The 25,315-nt window shown below is 55.5% G+C and overlaps 1 protein-coding gene across 4 annotated transcripts in view; it reads left to right on the top strand.

Moving 5' to 3' along the window:
- Positions 1-25,315, top strand: part of CROCC (ciliary rootlet coiled-coil, rootletin) — a 39,727-nt gene that overhangs the window by 641 nt on the left and 13,771 nt on the right. For 2 of the 4 annotated variants that reach the window (XM_081307577.1, XM_081307576.1), the window contains exons 2-24: positions 40-181; positions 1,772-1,926; positions 6,236-6,421; positions 6,510-6,593; positions 6,667-6,728; positions 6,814-6,979; positions 7,464-7,570; positions 10,602-10,838; positions 11,299-11,395; positions 11,895-11,978; positions 12,302-12,535; positions 13,169-13,368; positions 16,377-16,559; positions 17,654-17,798; positions 18,342-18,488; positions 18,810-19,040; positions 19,720-19,913; positions 20,149-20,276; positions 21,440-21,609; positions 23,124-23,303; positions 23,971-24,105; positions 24,463-24,606; positions 24,963-25,201. In XM_081307577.1, coding sequence (XP_081163703.1) covers positions 40-181; positions 1,772-1,926; positions 6,236-6,421; positions 6,510-6,593; positions 6,667-6,728; positions 6,814-6,979; positions 7,464-7,570; positions 10,602-10,838; positions 11,299-11,395; positions 11,895-11,978; positions 12,302-12,535; positions 13,169-13,368; positions 16,377-16,559; positions 17,654-17,798; positions 18,342-18,488; positions 18,810-19,040; positions 19,720-19,913; positions 20,149-20,276; positions 21,440-21,609; positions 23,124-23,303; positions 23,971-24,105; positions 24,463-24,606; positions 24,963-25,201 — 3,650 coding nt within the window. The remainder of the gene's footprint in view (positions 1-39; positions 182-1,771; positions 1,927-6,235; positions 6,422-6,509; positions 6,594-6,666; positions 6,729-6,813; positions 6,980-7,463; positions 7,571-10,601; positions 10,839-11,298; positions 11,396-11,894; positions 11,979-12,301; positions 12,536-13,168; positions 13,369-16,376; positions 16,560-17,653; positions 17,799-18,341; positions 18,489-18,809; positions 19,041-19,719; positions 19,914-20,148; positions 20,277-21,439; positions 21,610-23,123; positions 23,304-23,970; positions 24,106-24,462; positions 24,607-24,962; positions 25,202-25,315) is intronic. The other 2 variants (XM_081307578.1, XM_081307579.1) reach the window with 2 other exon arrangements.

Below are 25,315 nucleotides of genomic sequence, written 5' to 3'. Positions count from 1 at the left end.
GGTCCCAGGTCCCTGAAGACCTTCTCTGTTTCCCCACAGACACTGGAGAGAAGTGTCCTGGGACCCAGGCAGGAGAAGAGCCCGAGCGTGCAGGACCCTGCCCAGGACTCCCAGCACACCAGCCTGCCTGCTTGCATCAGGGAGATTGTCACCCGCAACCTCTCCCAGCCTGAGAGCCCAGGTACCATGGCCCGCCAGGGACCCTGCCCACAGGTCACCTGTTCTCCCATCCCTCCTCTGTAGTCAGGATCATAGCATCCATTTATCCAACACTCACTCTGAGGGAAGTGCAAGACTTTGAGGGAAGGGCCCATTTCACAGAGGAGGAAATGGAGCCTGGGAGGTGTGGTTTGCCTACGTAGGCTTATGTATTCCCCATTGGATGCATCTAGAAGAGAAGGGCCCTTCCCCATGCTGCTGTGAAGACTCCACCCCAACATCTCAGTCCCTCTCAGGGAAGGAGTGAGCTGGCAGAACCTGAGATTACAGGGCCGCCCCTCAGCTCCACCCGGACTTTGCAAAGGTCTGATGGCACCTGCTCTTCCTAGTGGGCAGCATGCAGGGACCTTTTATGTGGCCTGAACATCTAGGAATGACACACGTGGGGCAGCTATGAGTTGGCAGCTGTGCTGGGGGTGTTTGGGGTCCTCCTGCCATGGTTCCTGTTCAGCTGCCAGGTTGGGGACGGGACCTCTCCTTGGGAGGACCAGGGATGTGGGGACCCTGGAGCCCCAGACTGGGGGAACTTGCCCTCACCCCAAGCTGGAGGAACAGCTGTTTGAGGCCCAGGGTCAAAGGGCAGCCCACAAGAGGAGGACAATCCTGCCCCCCCACCTTTCTTTTCCTCCACACTCTTCCTCCTCCTCCTCCCAACCTGACCTACACTAGCTCGAGCCTTGGGAGTTGTGTGAACCCCTGCCCTTGAGTGAGGCTTTTCTGTTTTTCTGGCATGGCCTGGTACTCTCCCACCCACTTGATGGATGAGCAAGTGACACCCTGAGAAGAATAGTCATTGGAAAAGGAATCAAGAACTCAGAAGCTGGGCATGGTGGCCCACACCTATAATCCCAGTGACTCAGGAGGCTGAGGCAAGAAGATCACAAATTTGAGGCTTTCCTCAACTATTTAGTGCAGATCTGAGCAACTTAGTGAGGCCATGTCTCAAAATAAAAAAGGGCTGAGGATGTAGCTCAGTGTTAAAAAGTGCCTGGGTTCAATTCCAGTAGTCAAAAAAAAAGAACTCGAGGCTTTGCTGGGTTTGTGGCACAGGCCTGTAATCCCGGCAATTTGGGAGGCTGAGGCAAGAGGATCACCTATTCAAGACCAGCCTTACCAACGTAACAAGATCCAGTCTCAAAATGAGAAAATAAAAAGGGTTGGGGGTGGAGCTCTGGTAAAGTGCCCCTGTGCTGTGAAACAAACAAAAGATCACCTCGGGGCTTCACTCAGTGAGGACTCCCCTCAATCCCAGACTGAGCCCGGCTCCTGCCCTTCCTGGGTCTTGAGGACCACACCTAGCTGAGGGTGAGTCTAGATTTAGCCCCTGTCCTGGTCCTCCGCCTGCCTGGTCCTCCACCTGCCTGGTCCTCCACCTGCCTGGTCCTCCACCTGCCTGGTCCTCTGCCTGCCTGGTCCTCAGGCCTGGAGCTGCAGCCACTCCCACCCAGGGTCCTCCCTGGGGCCTGGTTGACCCTTCTGCCCCTGGGGATAGGTGGGGCATCTGTCCCACTAGACCAGGCAGAGCCAACCACATGCCCTCGGTCCCTTCCAGCCCTGCCACCGGCCCCAGAGATGGCATCACTGCTGTCCCTGCAGGAGGAAAACCAGCTGCTGCAGCAGGAGCTGTCCCGCGTGGAGGACCTCCTGGCCCAGAGCTGCGCTGAGCGCGACGAGCTTGCCATCAAGTACAGCGCGGCCAGCGAGAGGGTGGGTGCTGCCGGGGCGGGCCAGAGCAGGGAGAGGCCAGGCCAGGCCACACTTGGGAGCAGGTGGGCCCTGGATCAAGCCAGCCTGGCAGCAGATTGTGGCTCTGCGGCTGGAATGGCCCTGAGCCGTGGCTCCACTCTCCCTGTTTGCTGTGGGGGTGGGAGGGTGACGGAGCTGCTGTGCAGGACCCGTGGGGACATGGAACGAGGGGTGTTTCAGTCCCATCTGTCCTAGGCCTGTTGAGTGTCAGGCACAGAGAACGAGACCCCTAGGGGCCCTTCAACCCCTCAAGGCTCTGGACATCTCCCCAGGCTCCCATTCCATGGCACCGGGGTTGAGGCAGTGGCTGGCTGCTGGGTCGGGTGGCACAGGCACCCAAAAAATTCTGTGGGCTGGTTGGGGACAGCCACAAGACCTACCACTGCCCCGCGGGGTTGAGGCCTGGGCAGGGAAAGAGGAAGCCAGGCCTGTCTGCATGTCCATCACCAGGCACCTGTGCTGTGGCTTGTGAGGGGCTGGGGGAGGTAGGTGAGGGCCAGGGGCAGGGTGCACCTGGCGCACTGCCTTTTGAACCCCCAGGCTCATGGCAGGCGGCCCTGGGGAGTTGGTGGTGACAGAATGTTGGTGAGCATTGCATGAGGGATGGAGTGTGTGTGGACAGAGGGATGGAGGTGGGAGGTTGTGGGCAGTAGTCACAGCTATAACAGTAGCTTCCATTTATTGAGTGCCTACTATGTGCCAGTAACTTGCAAAGTACTTACGTTTAATGAATTACTGTCAGAATCATGCTGCCCATTTAACAGAAGAGAAGATGGAGGCTCAGAGGGAAAGCACCAAACGAGGGCTGCACAGCCAGTTAAGACAAGAAGCAGGTCTCCCCACTGCCAGCTGCCAGCCAGGGATCCTGGGGATGAAGAATCTGGAAGGAACCCAGAGGGACAGGACTCCCTCTTTGTTAGCAGAAGGGCCAGGGTTGGCCTGGGACCCCTAGGCTGGGCCTGTCTGTACAGAGGTCTGCATGCCGTGCTGGAGAGGTGTGTGCGTTTCTGTGTGTAGTCAGGGGGTGATCCTGTGTCCTGGTAGCTGCCCGCCTGGACAAGCCCCCAACTTGTTGGGACTTGCTGAGGAGCAGCGTGGGGGGCCAAAGTGGCCCCTAGTTTTGGGGACAGCACAGAACACATTTTCCCAGGGACTGCAGGGTGTGTGGAGGGCAGGCTGGCTGGGTCCCACATTGTCAATGGTGACAGCTCCTGGCACAGGGCCAGGCCCCCAGGGGCTGCCTTCTAAATGCCAACTTCCAAATGACAGTGAAGCCAGCCCTGTCCCTGGCTGGCAGAAGAATGTCGAGGTGCAAGTTGGCAGGTCCCTTCCCTGCTGGGACACAGCTGCTGAGACTGGGGCGGCGGCACCAGGTGGGGGCCTGAGGTAGTCTAGACAGTTCCCTCACGAGTCCTGGGTGGGTGTTTCTGAACAGCCTGCAGGGGGAGCCTGGCATTGTGACTCTCCTGTGTGTGAGGCAGTTTGAGGCCCATCTGGGGCCTGGGACTGGGTTAGAAGGATTTTTGAGGCCTTTCCTTTTTTTTTTTTTTTTTTTAAACATGCAGGAACAGCTTTAATAATTCAATTTTAGAGAATAGCAGGAGGATCCCAAATTACTGAAGCAGCTGCAACATTTTTTTTGAGAAAGAGAGAGGATTTATTAATATATTTTTTTTTTAGTTTTCCTCGGACACAACATCTTTGTTTGTATATGGTGCTGAGGATCAAACCCAGGCTGCACGCATGCTAGGCGAGCGCGCTACTGCTTGAGCCACATCCCCAGCCCCTTTCGAGGCTTTTCCTAATGGGGGTCCTCAGAGAGCATCTGCCGGCAGTCACCTGTTACAAAGGGGGAAACTGAGGCCTGGAGGGGGCGTGGTGGGCCCAGGGTAGGAGTCCCTTGGTCATGGGTAGCCTTCCCCTGAAGCTCACTTGTCCTTGTGCCGATGGGTGGCAGCGCATGCCATAACCAGGTTGGGGGCCATCAGGAAGGTTGTTCTGATCATTCATTCCATGATGGTCCTGGGATGGGGAGTGAGGGGGTTCATATCCTATGAACTGCATGTTAGGCAGGGGCTTCCCAGAGGCTACCTCCTAGGTCAGAGAGAGGACCTCACAGTCCCTAAGGAGCAGGTGTAGGGGAAGGAGGGAGGTGGCCTCGCCCTGTGGATCCAGAGCATACCCCCCCACCTCTCCTAGTGTCCATGGCAACATGGACAGAGTGAATTGAATGGTGGCATTAGGGCCCCAGTTGCTAGGGGACACAGTAAACTTCTTTGATCCCTGGCCTGGTGGCAGCCACCTTCCTTTCTGAATTGCAAGTAAAATTGAAAGGCTGTTTTGTTAGGGGCAGGGTTTGTGGAGAGGGTGGAGGTATGACCAGGAGTGGCCTGGCTGTGAGCACTGGGGAAGCGGGCAGCCCCTGGCACTATGGAACCCTCCAGATCACAGAAGCAAATGGCGCTGGGGGCACACGGGTGCAGAGCACACAGTCAGACCCCACAGAGACGGACACACTCGGGTTCACGGTGCACGTGGTGTAACCAACAGCCATTGCCACTGCCACAGCTAGGCCTCACACCTGCCCACAGGAGAGTCATCCCAATACACAGTGTCACCACCGTCACGTGTCCATAATGCAGGTGGCATAGCACACATCTCACATCTCACAGATACACAAGACACAAAAGGCATGGGACACAAAACAGCCATCTGCCAGTCAGCCCCACGAAGGCACACACAGACCTCAGAGACATGTAACGCTCAGACCCTCCCAGGCCCCACCGAGAGCCATGCCCAGGCCCTCCGAAACCCAGATGACTGTCTGTAAACTCACACCCAATACACGCAGGCACGGGGCCCACGCCACGATGTAGACCATGGAGGCCACCTCGCCCACGTGCGTGTGAAGGCCCGGACTCACCAGAGTGTCAACATGTCCCCAGCACACGTGAAAACACATGGCTAAATCCATCCCACTCCCAGCCAGAGGGCTGTAAGCTTGACTCAGGACGCTCACGCCTTTCGGGTCTACCTCCGTCACGTACAGCTGGGGACACCTGCACAGTGCCCGACTTGGGTGGACTCCACACAGACACGTGCCACAGGTCTGCAGCCCTGTCCAGGCAGAGCCCCCACTGCTACCCCTCAGTCCCCTTAGCCAGCATTCCTCCCTCTCACGGCGAGGCCTCCAGCCTTCCCCCAGCATCCCTGGGGTGGAGTGGGTGACATGAAGTTGTCCTTGGCTTTGTGGGTGGCGCACAGAGCCCTCCTGCGGGCTTCCTTGTGACCAGTGTGGCTCCACCTGCATGGGCATCAGTGCCCTGCTGGGCTCTAGCAGACCAGGTGCAGGGGAAGTGGGTGGTGAGTGGGTGGTGTCGTCAGTCAGCTGGGCTTGTCCCCATTGTTGTCCTCAGGCCCCCTGTGTGCTCACCACCCTGCAGAGTCCATTCCCCTCAGCTACCTCCTCCCTCACGTCCTTCCTTCTAAAGGCCAGTGCCTTAGGGTGTTGAGAGGGTCCCATGGTAGTGTGGTGGCCAGAGCTGGAAGGCATTGTGCACTGCCCACAGGGGGTACAGGGCAGCAGCAGCAGAGGCCCCCTGTAAGGTGGCATGAAAGGGAGAGAAGCAGGCTCTAGATAGGATGATGTCACAGAGCACCATGTGTATTGGGGGGCTCACCGTGTCACCCTGGGGACATCTGAGAATGCCTGTGTGTGTTACATGTCTGTAAGCCTGGGGTCTGTAGTGTGGACCTGTGCCTGCCCCTTGGGTGGATTCACATGTGCTTGTGCCATTCATGCCATTCCAACACCAAGGGGAACAAAAAAAATTAAGAAAAGATACAATGGGGAACAAACATCCAGGTTTTTCTGAGTTTACCTTCAGGTCCAGGTGGGGGTGAGGCTGATCTAATCAGCACAGCAGGGGTGAAGCGTTCTGGAGAGGCTGGGCTGCTATGGCACCCCCCCACCCCGCATCACTGTTGCATGCACCTGGTTGTGGGTGGCTAACTTGTATGTGCCTGTGTGTGCGCTGTCTGTGTGCCTGTGTGTGCCCTGTCTGTGTGTCTGCATGCCTTGTCTGTCCATGCATTAGCCTGTGCATACATGCACTGCATTTGGGCTTGCCCACATGCACCTGCTCCCTGGGACGCAAGGCTATGGACTTACAAGGCATTGTGGTCCGGGCCCATCCTGGCAGCCCCTGCAGAGGCCTGTGCCTGCCTTCCCTAGGGGCCCAGGCCTCTCACCCAGGGCCCTTCCCTGCAGCTGGAGCAGGCTATGCAGCTGGAATCTGGGGAGCTGGAGCCACAGGAGACCCCCGGGCTGGTCCGCCAGAGTGTGGAGCTGCGGAGGCAGCTGCAGGAGGAGCAGGCCTCCTACCGACGCAAGCTGCAGGCCTACCAGGAGGGCCAGCAGAGGCAGGCCCAGCTAGTGCAGCGGCTTCAGGCCAAGGTCAGGGCCACCCACTCCAGCTCTTGCCCTCACTTTCCTCTGCTTTGCCCCTGCTCCTGGAAAACCGTTGCTTCCCATCCATCCCCAGATTCTCCAGTACAAGAAGAGGTGCTCCGAGCTGGAGCAGCAGCTGCTAGAGAGGTCCACAGAGCTGGAGCAGCAGCGGCTGAGAGTGGGTATCAGGGTGGGTGGGTGTAGGCCCTTCCCTCTGCCTGTCCTGTCTGATGCTGCCCCCTCCCACTTAGGACACAGAGCACAGCCAAGACCTGGAGAGTGCCCTTTTCCGCCTGGAGGAGGAGCAGCAGAGGTGAGGTTGTGGTAAGGAGGGCGCAGGGCTGGTGGTGCTGCCCCTGGGTAGGCGAGTGCCCACTGGCCCCTTGTGCCCGGCCCAGGAGTGCCAGCCTGGCCCAGGTGAACGCTATGCTGCGAGAACAGCTGGACCAGGCAGGCTCCGCCAATCAGGCTCTGAGCGAGGACATTCGCAAGGTAACCAGCGACTGGACTCGCAGCTGTAAAGAGCTGGAGCAGCGGGAGGCGGCGTGGAGGCGCGAGGAGGAGGTGCGTGTGGGCAGCCTGGCGCGTGCAGGGCCCTTGAGGAGCGTTGGAATGGGGGGGCGCACGGGAATGGGAGCAGAAATGCGGCCCGGCGCAGGTGAGCAGAGGTCATGGTGGTCATAGCAAAGTTGTTTGTTTAGCTTTGTGTTTGGTACCAGGGATTGAACCCAGGGGCGCTTAAGCACTAGCCACATCCCTGGCCCTTTTTATATTTTAGAGACCGGGTCTAGCAAAGTTGCTTAGGGCGTCACAAAATTGCTGAGGCTGGCTTTGAAATTTTGATCCTCCTGCCGCGGCCTCCGGAGCTGCTGGGATAACGGGAGTTTACATTGATTACACAGGCCATGTGCATTTTCTTTTACTCCTCACAATAAGGGCGTAGGGACTGCCACCATCCTTCCTTAAAGGTTCTGCCTGCTTCCTCCCGCGAAGGGGGGGAGGAGCCAGCGCCCCGCCCCGCCCCTCACGCAGCACGTCTTCCCTCCAGTCCTTCAATGCCTACTGCAGCAACGAACACAACCGCCTGCTCCTCCTCTGGAGGAAAGTCGTGGGGTTCCGACGGCTGGTCAGCGAGGTGAAGATGGGCACTGAGAGGTAAAGCCCTGCCAGCGGCCTCCTAAATGAGACTCAACTCAGCACACCTACTGTGTGCTGGGCCCTGTGGAGATGTAGAGCAACTGGGGTAACGGCCTATTACCGGCAGTCAACGCTTAACTAGGGATTACCAAGAGCTAGGCTCTCCGAACTTGTTATTTTACCTGATATTTACAGTGTCCTTGTGAGGTAGAAACTATAGTATTTCCCAGTCTACAGATGAGGACTTTAAGGCTCAGAGAGGTTGAGTGACCTTCCCAAGCCCAAACAGCTGTGTCAATTAAGATTTGAAGCTCCTGCTTTAAATCCACTAGAATACTCAATTCTGCTACCAAAACCCTTGCAACATCTAATGGTGAAAAGATGGGCTCCTACAAAAATTCTAGATCAAAGAAGCAAGTGCTCATGGACAGAGACAAAGGGAATGTTCTGGAAGCTCAGAAGGATGAAAGGGTGGAGAAGCCAGAAGGAAGTGGGAGTTGCAAGGAGCCCTGAGGAGTGGGTAGGGTTGGAAGTAGCAGAGCCAGGTGCTTCAGGCAGAGGGAACAGCATGAGCCAAGTCTCTAGGATGGGAGAGAGTGGCTGCTGGTGGGTTTGGAGGAACAGCAGGAATGAAAGGAGAGCCTCACTGGGCAGGGAGCCTGGCCCTGCCTGGTCCTGAGCAGAGGCTATGTCCTTGTTAGCATGGATAGTCAGCTAGACGCAGTTGGTCAGGCTGTGGGCTGCACCTCCAGCCGGGAAACTGATGTGTTTACTTTTTTAAAAAAATATATATTTTAGTGGTTGATGGACCTTTATTTATATGTAGTACTGCGAATCGAGCCCAGGGCCTCACACATGCTAGGCAAGCGCTCCACCACTGAGCCATGACCCCCCAGCCCCATGTTTCCTTTTTCACATGGAAAAAAAAATTTTTTTTAAATATCTATTTTTAGTTGTAGTTGGACACAATACCTTTATTTCACTTATTTATTGTTATGTGGTGCTGAGGATCAACCCAGGGCCTCGCATGTACCAGGCGAGCACTCCACTGCTGAGCCACAACCCCAGCCCACATGAAAAATTTTTAATTAATCTTTTCCAATATCATGAAACAGTCAGGGTCTGATTTCCATTTTTCATCTTCATAGTTTGTTTGGATCAGGAACTATGAAAATTAACACAATGTGACTTTTTTTTTCTTTTGACCTTTTAAGTCTCTTTTAAATTATTTGTTAGGAAAACTGGGTCAGTTGTCCCAGAGATTCCCATAGTCTGGATTTTGTTGGTTGTGTCCCTGAGGTATCATTTAACATATTCCTCTGTTCCTTGTATTTCCTGTGAATTGCACGTTGGATCTGAGGCTAGATCAGATGCAGGTTGGCGTTTTTGTTTTTCTGGCAAGGCTGCAGGATGGAGGGTGTTCTCCATCAGGAGGCCCTGGCCTGTCTGCCTCTCTTTGTGATGCTCTTGGTGCTCCAGACGTTCCCCGAGAATAGACAGCTGCAGTATTCGCCTTTGTACAGTAACTGGATGCCAATGAGGCACTTCCTGTCTTCACTGTTGGATACCCAGCCTTACAGTTCATTCAAGAGAGGACCAGATTTAACCTACATATGGATCTGAAATAGACTTTAGTTTTAATCAGCATTCTCAAGGTTCCCATTTCACAAGGGTACAGAGTAGGAAATCTCCTACCTGATCCCAGACACTTCCCGCCCCTCCTCAAGTCAATCAGTGTCACTAGTTTCCTAAGTGACCTTCCTTAACCAGGTGCAGTGACATATGCCTGTAGTACTGGCACTCCTGAGGCTGATGTGGGGTCGGGGGGAATCTCTTGAGCCCAAGAGTTCAAGACCAACCTGGGCAACATAGAAAGATTCTGTCCAAAAAAAAAAAAAAAAAAAAATTCCTATGTGACCTTTCAAGGTTCTTCTATACAAGCAAATATAGCAAGTCTCTCAGTCCCATCTCTCTCTCTCTTTCTTCCTGCCCCCCCCCCTTTTGGGTAAATACTATGGGTATATGGGTAGAGTTTAATCTTTGCAGTTCCTTTTTTAATTTTTTATTTGTTTTAATTATACATAATTTAGTTATACATGACAGTAGAAAACACTTATATACTTTGATATATCATACTTAGATGGGATATAATTTCTCATTTTTCTGATTATATATATTATAGAATTACATTGGTCATACAGTCACATACATACATAAAGTAATGATGTCTGTTTCATTCTACTATCTTTCTTATCCTCACATCCCCTGCCTTCCCCTCCTTTCACTTCCCTCCACCTAATCTAATGTAACACTATTCTTTCAGTCAGTTCCTTTTTTTCATAAATTTTTTTTTAGTTGTAGGTGGACACGATACCTTTATTTAATTTATTTATTTTTATGTGGTGCTGAGGATTGAACCCAGGGCCTCACATGTGGTAGGCAGTTGCTCTGCCTCTGAGCCACAACCCCAGCCCAGCACTCCTCTTTTGATGGATACTTAGATTGTCACCAGTACTTTTTTTTTTTTGGGGTACTGGGGATTAAATCCAGGAGTACTTTACTACTGAGCTACATCCCTAGTCCTTTTTATTTTTTATTTTGAGATAGAGTCTTGCTAAGTTGCAGAGACTGGCCTTGAACTTGATCTTCTTGCCTTAGCCTCCCGAGTCACTGGGATTACAGGTGTGCACCACTGTGCCTGGCGGGAGTTTTACAGGGGCAGGCAGTACAGCACACAGTGCACATGGGTCACCCCTCGTGCTGGGTGTCTGGGTGTGCAGGGTGCATTCCTAGTGGAGCTGGAGGGCAAAGTGCTTATATATTCATGATTTTCTGAGCTCTCCTAGTTGGTCTCCATTGTAGTTATACCCATTTACCCTCCTACCAGCCGTTTGGAGGAGGGCCTGGTTCCCCGCAGCCTCACCCACACTGGGCCTTATGTAACATTTTTTTTTTAATCAATCTGATAGTGACAAGTGACATCTCAATGTGGTTTTAATTTGCATTTGGTAGTCCCCTGCATCCCATCCCCATCCTGTGCTTTCCTCAGGGACCTGCGGCAGCTGGGAGGGGAGCTGGCCCGGACATCTCGGGCTGTCCAAGAGGTGGGCCTGGGGCTGAGTGCCGGCCTGAAGCTGGCGGAGAGCCGGGCCCAGGTGGCCCAGGAGAAGCAGGTGCTGCTGCAGGCCCAGCTGGAGGAGCAGCTGCAGGCCAAGGTGCTCCGAGAGAAGGACCTGTCCCAGCTGCAGGTGCAGAGCGACCTGGACAAGGCTGAACTCAGTGCTAGGTGGGTGGTGATGACACTGTTCAAGTTCAGCTTCCCCACAGAGGGGCACCTAGAGACTTGGGGAGGGGGAGTGTCTGTTCCACGCATCAGACCCTATTTCTTCTTGGGCTCAGCCAGGCTTCTCAGGTCCCTGTGTGGGACTCAGAGGGCTCTTTCCCAGGGCACATCATGAGCAGTTCGACCTGTGAGGACGAGACCCAGGCCCCTAACTTCTGCCTCCTGGACAAAGCCCAGGGTGCTTTCCAAAGAGACACGACAGTGATGACCTCAGTCCCATTTTATAGGTACAAAGTCTGAAGCCCAGAAGGAAGAGTGACATGCCCAGGGTCACACAGCTAGGGAAGTGGATTTTAGTGGCTCTGCTCAGGTTTGGGGAAACACAAAAGACCCAGAAGCCAGTGGGTTTGAGGAGAAACTGGGGCAGGTCCCCCATTTACCTCTGTTGCTTCCCTACCTTAAGAGTGACAGAGTTGGCCCTGGCCATGGAGCGCCTTCAGAACCAGAATCTGGAGAAGGATCAGGTCAACAAGGCCCTCACTGAGAAGCTGGAGGCCCTGGTGAGTTATGGTGGGTAGATGAGGGCCCGACCAGATCCATGGACCCAGGCTTAGGGCTGGGCTACTCAGACATGCTACTCACCCCCACATCATGTGCCAGGATTAGGGTAAGAACAGTCACCTTCTGTATCCCTTTCCACACTCCCAGCGGCCCTGCCTCATGATCCCCACTGCACAGAGTGTTCTCCAACCCAGTAAGCAGGGGAGTAGGACTCCAACTCCTGCCTGAGCTCTCAGAGGAGCACGGTTGCCTCCTACCAGAGGGATCCTCCCTAGGGCACTGCCTGGATTGGTCACCTTCTGTGTGGGGCTGAGCCTGGCTCTCCTCCAGTGACTGGGACAGGACATTGCCTCTCCAGGCCTCTGAGGGCAGTGGGTTCTGCTAGCTGGTCTATGGATAGCCATAGAGGCCACCTGATAGGTGGTGGTCCAGGGAGGAAGGAGAAGGTAGAGTTTCACACTAGGGCACAGCCCCTGACCGCTCTTTGTCTCACTCCAGGAGTCTCTGCGGCTACAGGAGCAGGTGACCCTGGAGATGGAGGACACAGAAGGGCTCCAGCAGACCCTGAGGGACCTGGCACAGGTGCATGAAGGAAGGTCTGGCAAGCAGGCCTGGGCCTCTGGCCGCGCCCTCTGGTGGCCTTTGGCTGAACTAAAGCGAGTGATGGCCCTGGGTACCCCAGTTAGCTCACCTCGCCCCTGCGCTGGGAGCTCCCAGTCTAAGGCCATCTGTGCGAACCGATGAATGGTATCTTTGCAGTAAATGAGCCTTGCTGGAGAGCTGTGGGCTGAGCGCCCGTGGGGGAGGTGGACCCCAAGGCTTCCCGTAGGGACTTCGTGAGGCTGCCTGGCCTGGGCCTGACCCAGCCAACCCCTGGGCTCCTGCTCCCACCTTCCCCACCCCAGGCCGTCCTGTCAGACACAGAGAGTGGTGTCCAGCTAAGTGGCTCGGAGCGCACAGCAGACACCTTGGACGGCAGCCTGCGGGGTCTCTCGGGCCAGCGGACCCCATCCCCGCCACAGCGTTCCTCACCCAGCCGCGGCCGTTCCCCTCGCCGCGGCCCGTCCCCGGCCTGCTCTGACTCCTCCACGCTTGCTTTGATCCATTCGGCCTTGCACAAGAGGCAGCTGCAGGTTCAGGTAGGAAGGGGCCTGAGCATCCCTAGCCACAGCCAGGGACCCAGCCAAGCTCCTGGGGGAGGGGCTTGGGTGCCCAGGGGGCGGGGCCACAGCCTGGGGCGGGACCATAGGCCTGGGGGCGGGGCCAGTAAGCAGACTTGAGAGTCCAGGTGTCAAGGAGATGTCTGAGAGCTCTGGGGCAGAATTGGAGCCCACAGTGGGATGAAGTGGGGTGAAGCCTGGGAAGAGAGGAGGTGGGGGCAGAGCCAGAGTCCTGGGGGAGCCAGGACCCTGGGAGAAGGAGTCTGCTGGGACGGGAGGAGCTTGGAAGCGAGAGGTTCCGAGGGTGGAACCAGGGGGCCAGAGGGAGGAGCCTTGCGGGTGGAGTCTGAAACTAGCAGAGGAAAGAGTGGTCTCGGCGTTGTCAACTTCATGGGGACCTAGATTGGAGTTGCTTGGGACTCCGGGGAGGTGAGGACTTAGAATGGTGAGGCCACAGAGGAGGGGAGTGGAATCCCAGTCCCGGGGGCTGAGGCCCCCTCTCCTGCTGCAGGCCAGGCCCTGGCCTAGTCCCGTCCCACTGTAGCCTGGTGTGCTTCCCCGGAACCAGCAGAGGAAGTAGGCTCCCCAGACTCAGTGACCCCCATGCCCCAGGACATGCGTGGTCGCTATGAGGCGAGCCAGGACCTGATGTGCACCCTGCGGAAGCAGCTTAGTGACAGCGAGGGTGAGCGGCGTGCCCTAGAGGAGCAGCTGCAGCGCCTGCGGGATAAGATGGATGGGGCTGCTCAGGCCCAAGAGGATGCCCAGCGTGAGGCCCAGCGTCTGCGGAGCACCAATGAACTCCTGAGCAGGTGCCTGGGATGTCTGAGGTGGAGGAGGATAAAGGATAAATCAGTGTCTGAGCCTAAGGCCAGCCCTAATATTTAAATGGGTGGTTCTGCACCAATAGGTCACCACTGGCCACATGTGTCTATTCAATTTTAGATCAATTAAAGTTTTACCAAACAGGCTGGGGATGTAGCTCAGTGGTAGAGCTGCTGCTTCAGGACCTGAGTTCAGTTCCCAGCACTGCACGCACACACGAAAGTTAAAATTCATTTCTCAGTTGCATCAGCCACATTTCAAGTGCTCTAGATCTACACATCAGCCACATTTCAAGTGCTCTAGATGTAGAACATCTCCCTCTTCTCAGAAAATTCTTTTTTTTTTGGTATTAGGGACTGAACTCAGGATAATTTACCACTAGGCCCCCCCCACTTTTAAATGATCTTTTTAAAAATATATTTATTTTTTAGTTGTAGTTGGACACAATACCTTAATTTTTTATTTATTAATTTTTATGTGGTGCTGAGGATCGAACCCAGAGCCTTGCACATATGAGGTGAGCACTCTACCACTGAGCCATAACCCTAGCCCCCCCCACTTTTAAAAAATATTTTTAGTTGTAGTTGGACACAATAACTTTATTTAATTAATTTATTTTTTATGAGGTGCTGCGGATCGAACCCAGCGCCTCACGTGTGCTTGGTGAGCGCTCTACTACTGAACACAACCCCAGCCCCAACCATTAGCTCCTTTTATTTTCTACTCGGAGACAATCTCATTAAGTTGCCGAGGGTCTCACTAAGTTGCTGAGGCTGACTACAAACTTGGGATTACAGGTGTGCACCAGTGTGCCCAGCTTCTCAGGGAAATTTTGACAATGTTGTTTTGAGATTGTTTCCTAGAGGGCTTTTTTTTGTTGTTGTTGTTCTGTAGATTGAATCTGACGGCACCTTTTTATTTTGTTTTATTTTTAAAAAATATTTTTTAGGTATAGGTGGACACAGAGTCTTTATTTTACTTTATATGGTGCTGAGGATCGAACTCAGTGTCTCATACATGCTAGGCAAGCGCTGTACCTCTAAGCCACAACATCAGCCCTTATTTTTGATTTTGAGACAGATTCTCACTAAGTTGCTTAGGGCCTTGCTAAATTGCCCTCGAACTTGTGATACTCCTGCCTCAGCCTCCCTACTCACTGGGATTACAGGCATGTGCTACCACACTTGGCTTCCTGGAGATTTGCTTTTTTGGTACTGGGGATTGAACCCAGAGGCATAAAACCACTGAGCCATATTTCGAGCCCTATTTTGTATTTTATTTAGAGACAGGGTCTTCCCAAGTTGGTCAGCGCCTCACCATTGCTGAGTATGGCTTTGAATTTGCAATCCTCCTGTCTCAGCCTCTGAGCCACTGGGATTATAGGCCTGCACCACTGCGCCTGGCTTTATTTTTGTGACTAAGGTCTTGCTCAGTTACTTAGGGCTTTGCTGAATTGCTGAGGCTGGCTTTGAACTTGGCAATCCTCCTGCCTCTGCCTCCTGAACTGCTGGGACTACATGCATGCGTGTGCCACTGCACCCAGCATCCTAGAGTTGTTGTTGTTGTTGTTGTTGTTTTAAGATGGACACAATATCTTTATTTATTTGTTTATTTTTATATGGTGCCGGGGATCGAACCCAGTGTCTCACACATGCTAGGCAAGTGCTCTATCACTAAGCCACAACCTGGCCCCCCCTCTTTTTTTGGTAGTTGTAGTTGGACAGTGTGCCTTTATTTTATTTGTTTATTTATATGCAATGCTAAGGATCAAACCCAGTGCCTCACACATGCTAGGCAAGCTCTCTGCCACTGAGCCACAACCCCAGCCTGTTCCTAGAGATTTTTAAGAAAAGAAATTATCTACCTCTCAGCTACATGGTTATTTTTGTTTTATCTTCCTAATTAGAAGTGTTTAACAAAAAATGTGAAGGATGAGGGGAAATCGAAGGGGGGGGGACCCTCACAGCCTCACCTGCCCCTCTGAACCCCTAGTAGGGTATTGGTTTTGTTTCTATTGTGTTTCCTGGCAGTGAGGTGGCAGAGTAGGGGCACTTGTAAACCCACCATGTTTGCCAAGTGCTTCGTGTATATCATCTCAGTCTTTCTGTGAGACTCCTGCAGTTTGGAACTCACTGTATGGAGATGAGAGACTTGCCCAACCTCACAAAGCAGGTGTGGCCCGAGGGGGTAAGGTAGAATTAGAATTCAGGCCCATTGGGTGGCCACCCATGATTTCCCTGCCTGGGAACGAGATGGCTTTTTAAGTAGTGGTGATCAGCAAGCAGCCCGTTTTGTATCCTGCTATTTTTACTAAATGTCACGTAATAAGCTTTTCCCCACCCACTGCCAGCATTAGCTTCTAGCATATTTGGGGACTGCAACTTCAAGGGAAGAGAGGGAAGCCTTAAGCCTGAGCCAGAAACCCCAGCTGGCTTGAAAGAAGGTGTTACAATCAGCCCCTGCCCCCTACTTGTGACTATTAGAGTTGTGGAAAATGGCGGCTCCCTGCAAGCTTTTGGGATTCCCAGTGGCAGTCACACACCCCCCTGCTGTGTCTGCCAGGTACTGCTGTTCTGTGCAGCGGGAAGCTGATCTGGACAGGTGCAGCTCTGTTGGGCTTGCTAGGATTGTGGAGGAGGGGTATCGTGGGGGCCTTTTGTGTCTGTGTGGCTTAGCAGAACTGGCTGCCAAATTGCCCATGTGTTCCAGGAGCTTACTCCTGGTCTTTTGCACTTGGTGGGGGGACTCACAGGTAATGCAGCACCTTCTTCCATCCCACTAGGCCTTCAAGTGGGCAGGCTGGGGGAAGAAAGCCAGGCTCCTGCTGGGAGGTGTGGGTGAGCTGAATCAGCCACGGGAGCATCAGAACAGGCTTCCTGGAGTGAGAGGCATGGGAGGACCGAGGACGCAGCTCCTAGGCAGTGGCCAGCCTGGCTTCTTTGCGGGGAGAGCAGCCATAACAGCGCCCGCTGCTCCACTATCCTTTGTCCTGCAGGGAGAAGGGCAGCTTGGCCCACAACCTGCAGGCGGCCCAAGAGCAGGCCGAGGGACTGCGGCAGGAACTGGAGAAGCTGCAGGCTGCCCAGGAGGAGCTGCGGCGCCAGCGGGACCGGCTGGAGGAAGAGCAGGAGGATGCGGTTCAGGACGGCGCCAGGGCACAAAGGGAGCTTGAGCGCAGGTGGGCAGCTCCTCACCTCTCCGCCAGCTCCCAGAGGCCTCCCAGGGAGCCTCCCCACTCTCACTGCAAGCCTCTGGGCACCATCTCCGTCCTGAGCCTCCTGCCACCTGGAGGAGGCCTCTGTCATTGCACTGTGCCTTGTCTTCTACCCCATTTCTACCTGGGCCAATGGACCCCTCCTTAGGAGGCCAGGAGGCTTCTTGCTGCTGGGAGGTCACCATTTTGATGCCAAACTTAGTGCGGATACTTGATGGGCATAGTGCACTAGAGCCTGGCCCTCCTGGGCTCAAGCAGTCCTCCTGCCTCAGCCTCCTGAGTAGCTGGACAACAGGTCTGTTCCCTTGAGCCCGGCTAACCAGCCCCACTTGGGGAAAGAGACTCAGGGAGGTGAGTCACTTAACTAGCATCAGAGAACTGGTAGGAGGCAGAGTTTGAATTATAAGAACTATAACAATTAAAATTAAAATATTAATAATATTCTTATTAAAAAATTTAAAGGCTGGGGTTGTGGTTCAGTGGTAGAGCGCTTGCTTAGCATGCGTGAGGCACTGGGTTTGATCCCTGGCACCACATAAAAATAAAAACAAAGGTATTGTGTCCATCTACAACTAAAAAAAAAAAAAAATGCCAATGCACCAAGGTTCTCTTGTTTAACTCTCATTATAAGTCTGTGATGTAGAAGGTATTATCTGCATTTTGTGGATGTTGAAACTGAGTCAGAGAGGTCATGAAACTTGTCCCAGGGTACATGGTGAAAGAGTTGGGATTTGAGCCTGCACTGTGTGGGTCTCTAAGACACAGGTTATGACGACGTTTAGTGCACTGTAGGAGTGGATGTTGTTCTTGCTTGGGAAGATGTGTCAAGCAGTATTTTAAGCATTTCCTGTAGAGTAATACACATATTCTCATAACGACTTCTTAAGGCAGGTAACACCCCATTTTGCAGATGTGGAAACTGATGCTCAGAGTCAGGGAGTTAACAGGCAGGGGGTTGGCTGTCCTTGTGGGTAAGGCTCTTGCCCAGCATCCTGCTGGTTGCAGGTGGCCAGGACAGAGAAGTGACATGAGGCACCTGCCTGTCTTCTGTCCCACAGCCATAGACAGCTAGAGCAGCTGGAAGTGAAGCGCTCAGGGCTGGCGAAGGAGCTGGTGGAGGTGAGGGAGGCACTGAGCTGCGCCACGCTGCAGCGGGACATGCTGCAGGCCGAGAAGGCAGAGGTGGCTGAGGCGCTGACCAAGGTGGGTCCCCATTTACCACACAACTACACACCTACTCTGACCCTAGGTCCCAAGTCTTCCCAGTCTGGCCACAGACTGATCCTTGGCTGACATCGGAGCCTGGTCACAGACTGACCCCTCCCTGTGGACCAGGCTGACTTTTCTTAGTGCCATATTCCTGCTTTTCCAGATGCTCCCGGGCAGTATCTAGACCGAGGTCCTGTGTCTCTGGGAGGTGGGGCCATGGTCCAGAAAGTTTTCAGTGGGAACCTGCCCCATTCCCCTCACCCTGGACCCTGAGGGGTACCATCCTTAGGCCTCACTCAGGGGAAGCCCTGAGCCTTGGCCCTGCTGCAGCATCTCCTGGGTTCTCTTTCCCTCCAGCTCTGCAGCATGCAGCTTCTTAATGTCCTCACAGGCTGCAGCCTCCTCCCCGAGCAGGGAATTTCCTGACTTATCTTCCTACACCATCCCGAAGTCCGTCTCTGCGCCTGTCCCTGTCTCTTCCCACCCACCCGTCACTCTCCACCTGACTGGCTCTGACACATGGTCCCCTCCCTGTAGGCTGAGGCTGGCCGCGTGGAGCTCGAGCTGTCCATGACCAAGCTGAGGTCAGAGGAGGCTTCTCTGCGGGACTCCTTGTCCAAGCTAAGTGCCCTCAACGAGAACCTCGCCCAGGACAAGCTGGGGCTGAACCACCTTGTCGCCCAGGTACATTGTGTCGTGGGCCCAGAGGCCTGGTCCACCTGTCCTCCGCATCGGGGAGACCCCACTGAGGTGTCCCAGGCCCCCACACCCTGCACCCGTCTGTTTTGGTCTTTGCCGCTCCTGTCTCTGTCGTCGTCTGTCTCTTCTCTGTCTTCTCTCTCCTGGTGTCTCAGGAGGGGTCCTCCTTCATTCTCCCTCGTCAGTGTCCACACACCCTGCCCCTTTGCCCAGGCCCTCTCCTGGGCTGATCAGTGGGTGAGTGGAGGAGCATCCCTGTCCTGGGAGGAACCCTTGCTTACCGTCCCACCACACTCACCCCTGCAGCTGGAGGAGGAAAAGGTGGCCTTGCTGGGCCGGCAGCGTCAGGCAGAGCAGGAGGCCACCTTGGCTCTGGAGGAGCAGCAGAGGCTGGAGCAGCTGCGGCTGGAGCAGGAGGTGGAGCGGCAGGGCCTGGAGGGCGCCCTACACGCCGCAGAGCAGGCCCGGGAAGCCCTGGAGCAGCAGCTGCCTGAGCTGCGCAGCGAACGTAGCGGGTTGCAGGAACAGTTGGCTCAGGTGGGCCGAGCAGAGGGGGACGGGCCCGGCCTGGGAACCTGCTTCTGAGTGAGCTGCCCCACTTCCCTGTGCCTCAGTCACCCCGTCAGTAACTCGGGGCTGAGAGTTCTTGTCAAGAGTGTCATGAGCAATAGCTGAGGAAACTCTAAGACCCAGTAGAGGGGCCTGCTGTTGGCTCTTGGCATGGGTGCAGCACATGCTGGTGTGGAGAGGCTCGAGGGATCAGAATCAGACATTTTGGGATGTCACAGCTGCAAGGGACCCTAGGGCTTCAGGGACCTAGGAACTTAATGTCCTGGAGTGAGTCCAGTTCCTGGAGGGGCATCTGGAGGAGGCGAAAGGGGAGCCGGAAGCGGCTTCCGCCCTCCACTCCAGCCAGCAGAGCAGCTCCCCTGATCGGTTTATATACTCAGCTGCTCTGCAAGTTTTGAGGTGAGGAAGGGTTGTCGCCCCTCACTCCCAGAGCTGAGTGAGGGCCTTGTTTTTGCACACATGTGCGCTGTGCGTCTAGAAAAGGCTGGAGTGCCCAGTGCGGACCACACAGCAGGGCAGAGCCTGGGCTCAACCCTGGGCCTCCTGCCCGCTGGTGGGAGCTGGGTCAGACCCCGAGTGGACGTGCTATGTGATGAACGGGTCGGGGGTTCTGGAAGTGGTGCTCACAGTCCCTGGTGGGGGCCAGCTCTCCCGGCAGCTGAGCGGGCGGGAGCAGGAGCTGGAGCAGGCCCGGCGGGAGTCCCAACGGCAGGTGGAGGCACTGGAGCGAGTGGCCCGGGAGAAGGAGGCGCTGGCCAAGGAGCGGGCTGGCCTGGCTGTGCAGCTGGCGGCGGCGGAGCGCGATTGCCAGGCCCTGTCAGAGGAGGCCACTCGCCTGCGGTAAGGTCTTGGGCTCTGCCCAGCACCCCCAGGGCCTGGCATTGGCCCACAGGGGCCGTTACTTAGGAGCATGGCTTGCCAACATGCCCTTGCTGTGGCTCAGCCTTCCCCAGGGGAGCGTGGCCCAGCTAGGCAGGGAGGCTGGCACTGGGCCCCGGGCTGGGCACGCCCTGAGAGCCAGTTACCTGGGCTGTTGAGGCCGAGGCTCGTGGCCTCAGGGGCTTGTGTACTGTAGTGTGGAGAAGGCAGCCCTGGAGAGCAGTCTGTTCGAGGTGCAGATGCAGCTGGCCCAGCTCGAGGCGCGCCGGGGGCAGCTAGAAGCGGATGGACAGGCCCTGTTGCTGGCCAAGGAGACCCTGACTGGTAAGAGGGGACAGGGACAGGGACACCAGGTTCTGGGATTCCCCCAGGCAGGCAGCATTGACCTAAGAGGTTTCAGCTTCCCTGGAGCAGCCCCTCCCTCTCTGGGCCCCAGATTCCTGCTATGGCTAAACCCTTGTCAGGATAAGAGGCACAGGTGGCCTGACTCAGCAGGAGCTGCTGTGGCTTTGCTGTCCTCTGGGCGGCAAGAGACTTCTGAGTTCTCCTGCAAAGCCAATGGCTGCTTTTCCCAGGACACTCGACACTTCCTGTGTGTCCCCACTTTCTCTGGTGCATGGCTCTTCCTGCGCTCTAAACATCAACGCGGCACTTACCTGGGTTATGGAAAATGACTTTCTGTTTACGTTCACCTAAGCAGACAGAACCAGGAAGGGAAATGCTGGTGGGTTTCCCACCGGGAGATGGTGTTTGGGTGGTCCACAGAAGGACACACCATCGCATTGTCACCTGTGTGAGTGCTGATAGTTGACACTTGACTAAGAATGCTTATATCATTAGTCAGTAAAGGGGATGCTTTGTGTGGAGCTGGACAGCATTGAGAAATTACTGATCTCTCTATCTGTTTCCTCATCTGTGAATGAGGATAAAAATAAAAATAAACTAGGTATGTTATGTAGGTGAATTGAAATTGTGGGATATAACCCAGGTGCCTGATTGTGGTGTGCTCAGTCAATAACCGGGTGGTATAGCCAGGTGCTGTGACCGTGCCTGCAATCCCAGCAACTTGGGAGGCTGAGGCAAGAGGATAGCAAGTTCAAGGCCAACCTGGGCAACTTATTGAGACCCAAAATAAAAATGAAACGGGCTGGGAGTGTGGGCTTAGCATGCAGGAAGCTACGGGTTTTATCGCCAATAACCATACATGCAGCCCAAACGGGAGTGGTTATATTTGACATCCTTCCCGTTTGTGGGGGCCCCCCTTTTGTGATATTCTAGGTAGGCAGACAGAGCCAGTGGGCCCATGCAGCAGATGGGAAAACTGAGGTCCAGAGAGAATGAGCCACTTCTCCAAGGGAACCAGCCCAGATGCCAGATGAATCCTCTCCCCTCCAGGTTCTACCATCTGGCTCACCTGGCTGCAGTTTGCTGGCTTGAGGGAAGGTTTTGCCCTAACCTCGTCTGTATCCACCCTCCCTCTTGTGCAGGTGAGCTGGCAGGCCTGAGGCAGCAGATGATAACTGCAGAAGAAAAAGCAGCGCTGGACAAGGAGCTAATGGCCCAGAAGCTGGTGCAGGCTGAGCGGGAGGCCCAGGCCTCTTTGCGGGAGGAACGGGCAGCCCACGAGGAGGACTTGCAGCGACTCCAGCGTGAGAAGGTATGAGCACCTTGTAGGGGCGGTTAGGGCTCTGAGCCATTGTCTCCTCTCTACCCACAGAGTCCTCTTTCTTGCTCTGCCTCCATGTCCACATCTGAGGAACAGGACTTCATTTCTACTGTGGAAGCCCTAGGGGCAGCTAGTTGGGAAGATCCATGGGGGTAGGGGTGTCCTTATCAAATATGCAGATTCCCAGACCCCAGATTTAGTTACCACCCTGGTGATTCTGATGCAGGGGGTCCATGATCACATTGAAGAAAGACCAACATTGCGGGGCGTGTAATCCCAGCAGTTCAGGAGGCTGAGGCAGGAGGAGCTCATATTCAAAGCCAGTGTTGGCACCTTAAGGAGGCCCTATGCAACGCAGCAAGATCCTGTTTCTAAATAAAATCAAAAAAAGGGTTGGGGATGTGGCTAGTGGTTAAGTATCCCTGGGTTCAATCTCCAGTGTCCCAAAAGGCCAACATGATATATATAGCAGAAAAGTACTTTTCATTTGTGATACACTATTTGCATATGAAGGATCACTGGCACCTGAACATATAAGAAAGGGAAGGGGGCAGAATGAGGAGTTCCTGAGTTTGAATTTGATCTTGGTCACACACTGGTGATGCTAAGGTCTCTGTGCCTTCATTTCCTATCAGTAGAAATGGCGATAGAAGTATGAGGTACTAGGAGGAGGTGAGGTGATCCATATAGAGGGATTAGGATGGTGACTGGCACTGAATCAATGCTTTACAAGTTATTATTATTGATATTGGGATACTCTTCAGAGCAGCTCTCAAGACAGATGCCCTGAGCCACCCAGCCTGGATGTCTGATTCTGACAGTGTCAGGCTGCTGCTGTGAGGGTCACCCTGGGTCTCAGTGGATTTGGGTGGATATCAGCACCCCTCCCAGCGGGTAGCAGCATAACACTTGAAGAAGGCTGTCCTGCTTCTCTCAGCATCCAGGGGCCAGTGCTGGGGCCAGGCACCTGCCCTCGGCACCCTGAAATGGGCTGTCCTTCACCTATGAGCTCTTCCTGGCCCCCCACCCCCTCCCTGGGGGGCCAGACTCCTACGATCCCCTTATGCCCCACCCCTTGCTTTACCCTCACTGTCCTCAAATTCCCTGCAACCTCCCTGGCCTGGCCCAGCCTGGCTGCTGGGTGGGAAGCGTGGCTCTGGCCCCTTGTCCACCGGGGCCCCTTGGTTCCCAGCACGTCCTGCTTGCTCTGTCCCGGGCCTTGGTGGCTGTGTTCCTGGGCTCGCTCTCTTTTCTCTCTTTGCCTGGCTGGCTGCTCTTCCACCCTCCTCCAGAGAATGTTCTATGACATATCTGGGGCTGCTCCTGCTCCCTGAGGCTCTCACAGCCCTGGCCTGTGCCTTCATTTCCCTTATTGCCTGTCTTGGTGAAAAGGTCACCTGCCCTGTCCCAGCTTTGGGAACAGATGGCCTTTTCTGCCTTGATGTGAATGAGGGGCTGTTTGGGCCCCTCCCGGTGGGTCTCATGTGCCGGCCCCGGCCCCCCAGGAGGCCGCATGGCGCGAGCTGCAGGCTGAGCGGGCCCAGCTGCAGGGCCAGCTGCAGCGGGAGCGGGAGGAGCTGCTGGCCCGGCTGGAGGCCGAGAAGGAGGAGCTGAGCGAGGAGATAGCTGCCCTGCAGCAGGAGCGCGACGAGGGCTTGCTCCTGGCCGAGAGCGAGAAGCAGCAGGTACGTGAGTTCTGGTGTGGCCTGCACGGCTCCCCAGGCCCCGTTCCACAGCTGGTCCCCCCGTGGCCACCTTGCAGTCAGGAGGCCGGGGCAGGCTGCTTCCCTCTCTGGGCCTCAGTTTCTTCACCTGCAGGTTGGGGAGGTGAGGGGTGTGTGTGAAGCATCGCTGAACCCCATGCCTGGGAGCAGGTCATGACCCCTGGAAAGCTGTTCCTCATTCTCCCATCCGTCCCCCTACCCAGGCTGGGCGGTATCTTCATGACTGCCTTCTGGGCAGTCCCCATGATGCCCATGGCAGCAGCTGACCCTCTCCCAGAGAACGAATTCCTGACTTTCCCATAATGTAAGACACAGGGCAGACTGTACCCATCTCTCCTCTTTGCTGGGGTCAGTCTCTTTATCTCTTTGAGCCTCAGTTTGCTCACCTATAAAAATGGGAACAATGAAAGACTCCGGGTGGTGGGTGAGTGAGGTCCGTGGATCAAGTTCATGTCCAGGGTTCTGCTGATGTTGATCCCTGTTGCAGGGCTGCAGAGGGGTGAACAAGCACACAGGACTTGGGCCACTGAGCCCCGGTGGGCACATCACCCAGGCAGAGTGGGGGAAGGTCCCCGGATGCCCCGAGGACCAGCCAGTCCCCCAACCCTGTGTCCTTGCCTCTGCCCAGGCCTTGTCTCTGAAGGAGTCCGAGAAAACAGCACTGTCAGAGAAGCTGATGGGCACCCAGCACAGCCTGGCCGCCGTCTCCCTGGAGATGGAGCGGCAGAAGCGAGATGCGCGGAGCCGGCAGGAGCAGGACCGGGTAGGGCGGTCTAGCAGTGGCACCTTCTGAATAGGGAGGCATAGCTCCACCGGAGGAGGCCCTCTAGAGGGGAGGCTTGGCCTCCTTGTGGAGCTTCCAGGCTGTGGAGGTTCAGCCCTTCCTTCAGGACTCCTTGTGTGAGGGATGGACACACAGCTGTGCCCTGCTGAGTCCCCTTGTTCAGGGGAGAGACCAGCTGTGCCAACAGCACTTAATAGGTGTCGTGGGGTGAGCAGGGGTCTGGAAGGCCAGCAGGAGGGGCTGTTTGGAGCTGAAAGTGGACAGTTCAGCCAGCAGACTGGGCGTCGCACGGGTCAGGATGAGGGGACACTGCAGGACCAAGCCCTTCCGTCCTAGAGCACCATGCATGCCCTGACATCTGAACTGAGGGACCTCCGGGCCCAGCTTGATGAGGCCACTGCTGCTCACGCCCAGGAGGTGAAGAGGCTGCAGGAGCAAGCCCATGACCTGGGCAGGCAGCGGGAGTCCTGCCAGCGTGAGGTGGGTCTCCCGCCCCCTAAATGCCACCATGTGCCTGCTGGGTGCCTGGTCCTGCGGGGCCAGAAGGCATTAGATGCTTGCCTGCATTCGAAGACAGATGGACAACAAGCATCTGTTAAGCCCCTGTTTTGTGCTGGGCAGCTTGGGGACTGAGAGAGATGAGTGGGGTCTCTGTCCTTTGGTCTCATCCACAGGACGGTCCTGACTAGTGATTATTTCAGCCCCAAATACCGCTGACTACAGCATGCCTGGCCCTAAATCATAACGCACAGCCCGAGGACTGGGCAGGTGCCCCTGGCTAAGGACATGGGTGTGGGCCAGCTCGAGGGGCCCTGACCCTTGCCCTGGGCTCACAGGCAGAGGAGCTTCGGACTCAGCTGCGGCTGCTGGAGGATGCCCGTGATGGGCTACGGCGGGAGGTGTTGGAGGCGCAGCGCAGGGTGCGGGATGCCCAGGAGGGCCGCGAGGCCCAGCGCCAGGAGGCCGGGGAGCTGCAGCGCAGCCTGAGTGAGGGTGCCAAGGAGCGCGAGGCCCTGCGGCGCTCCAATGAGGAGCTGCGGGCTGCAGTGAAGAAGGCTGAGAGCGAGCGCATCAGGTGGGTGTGGGGGGGGGGGGGGGGGACCAGCTCTGAGTCCTTTGAAGCCCTGTCCTCTCACTGAATATTGTCCTTGGAACCTAACTTCACCCATGGCCACACATAGGTGGGGGT

Source organism: Spermophilus citellus (assembly GCF_964194105.1).
Source record: "Spermophilus citellus genome assembly, chromosome: 9".
Classification (NCBI taxonomy): domain Eukaryota; kingdom Metazoa; phylum Chordata; class Mammalia; order Rodentia; family Sciuridae; genus Spermophilus; species Spermophilus citellus.
This window is presented reverse-complemented; position numbering and strand designations above follow the sequence as displayed.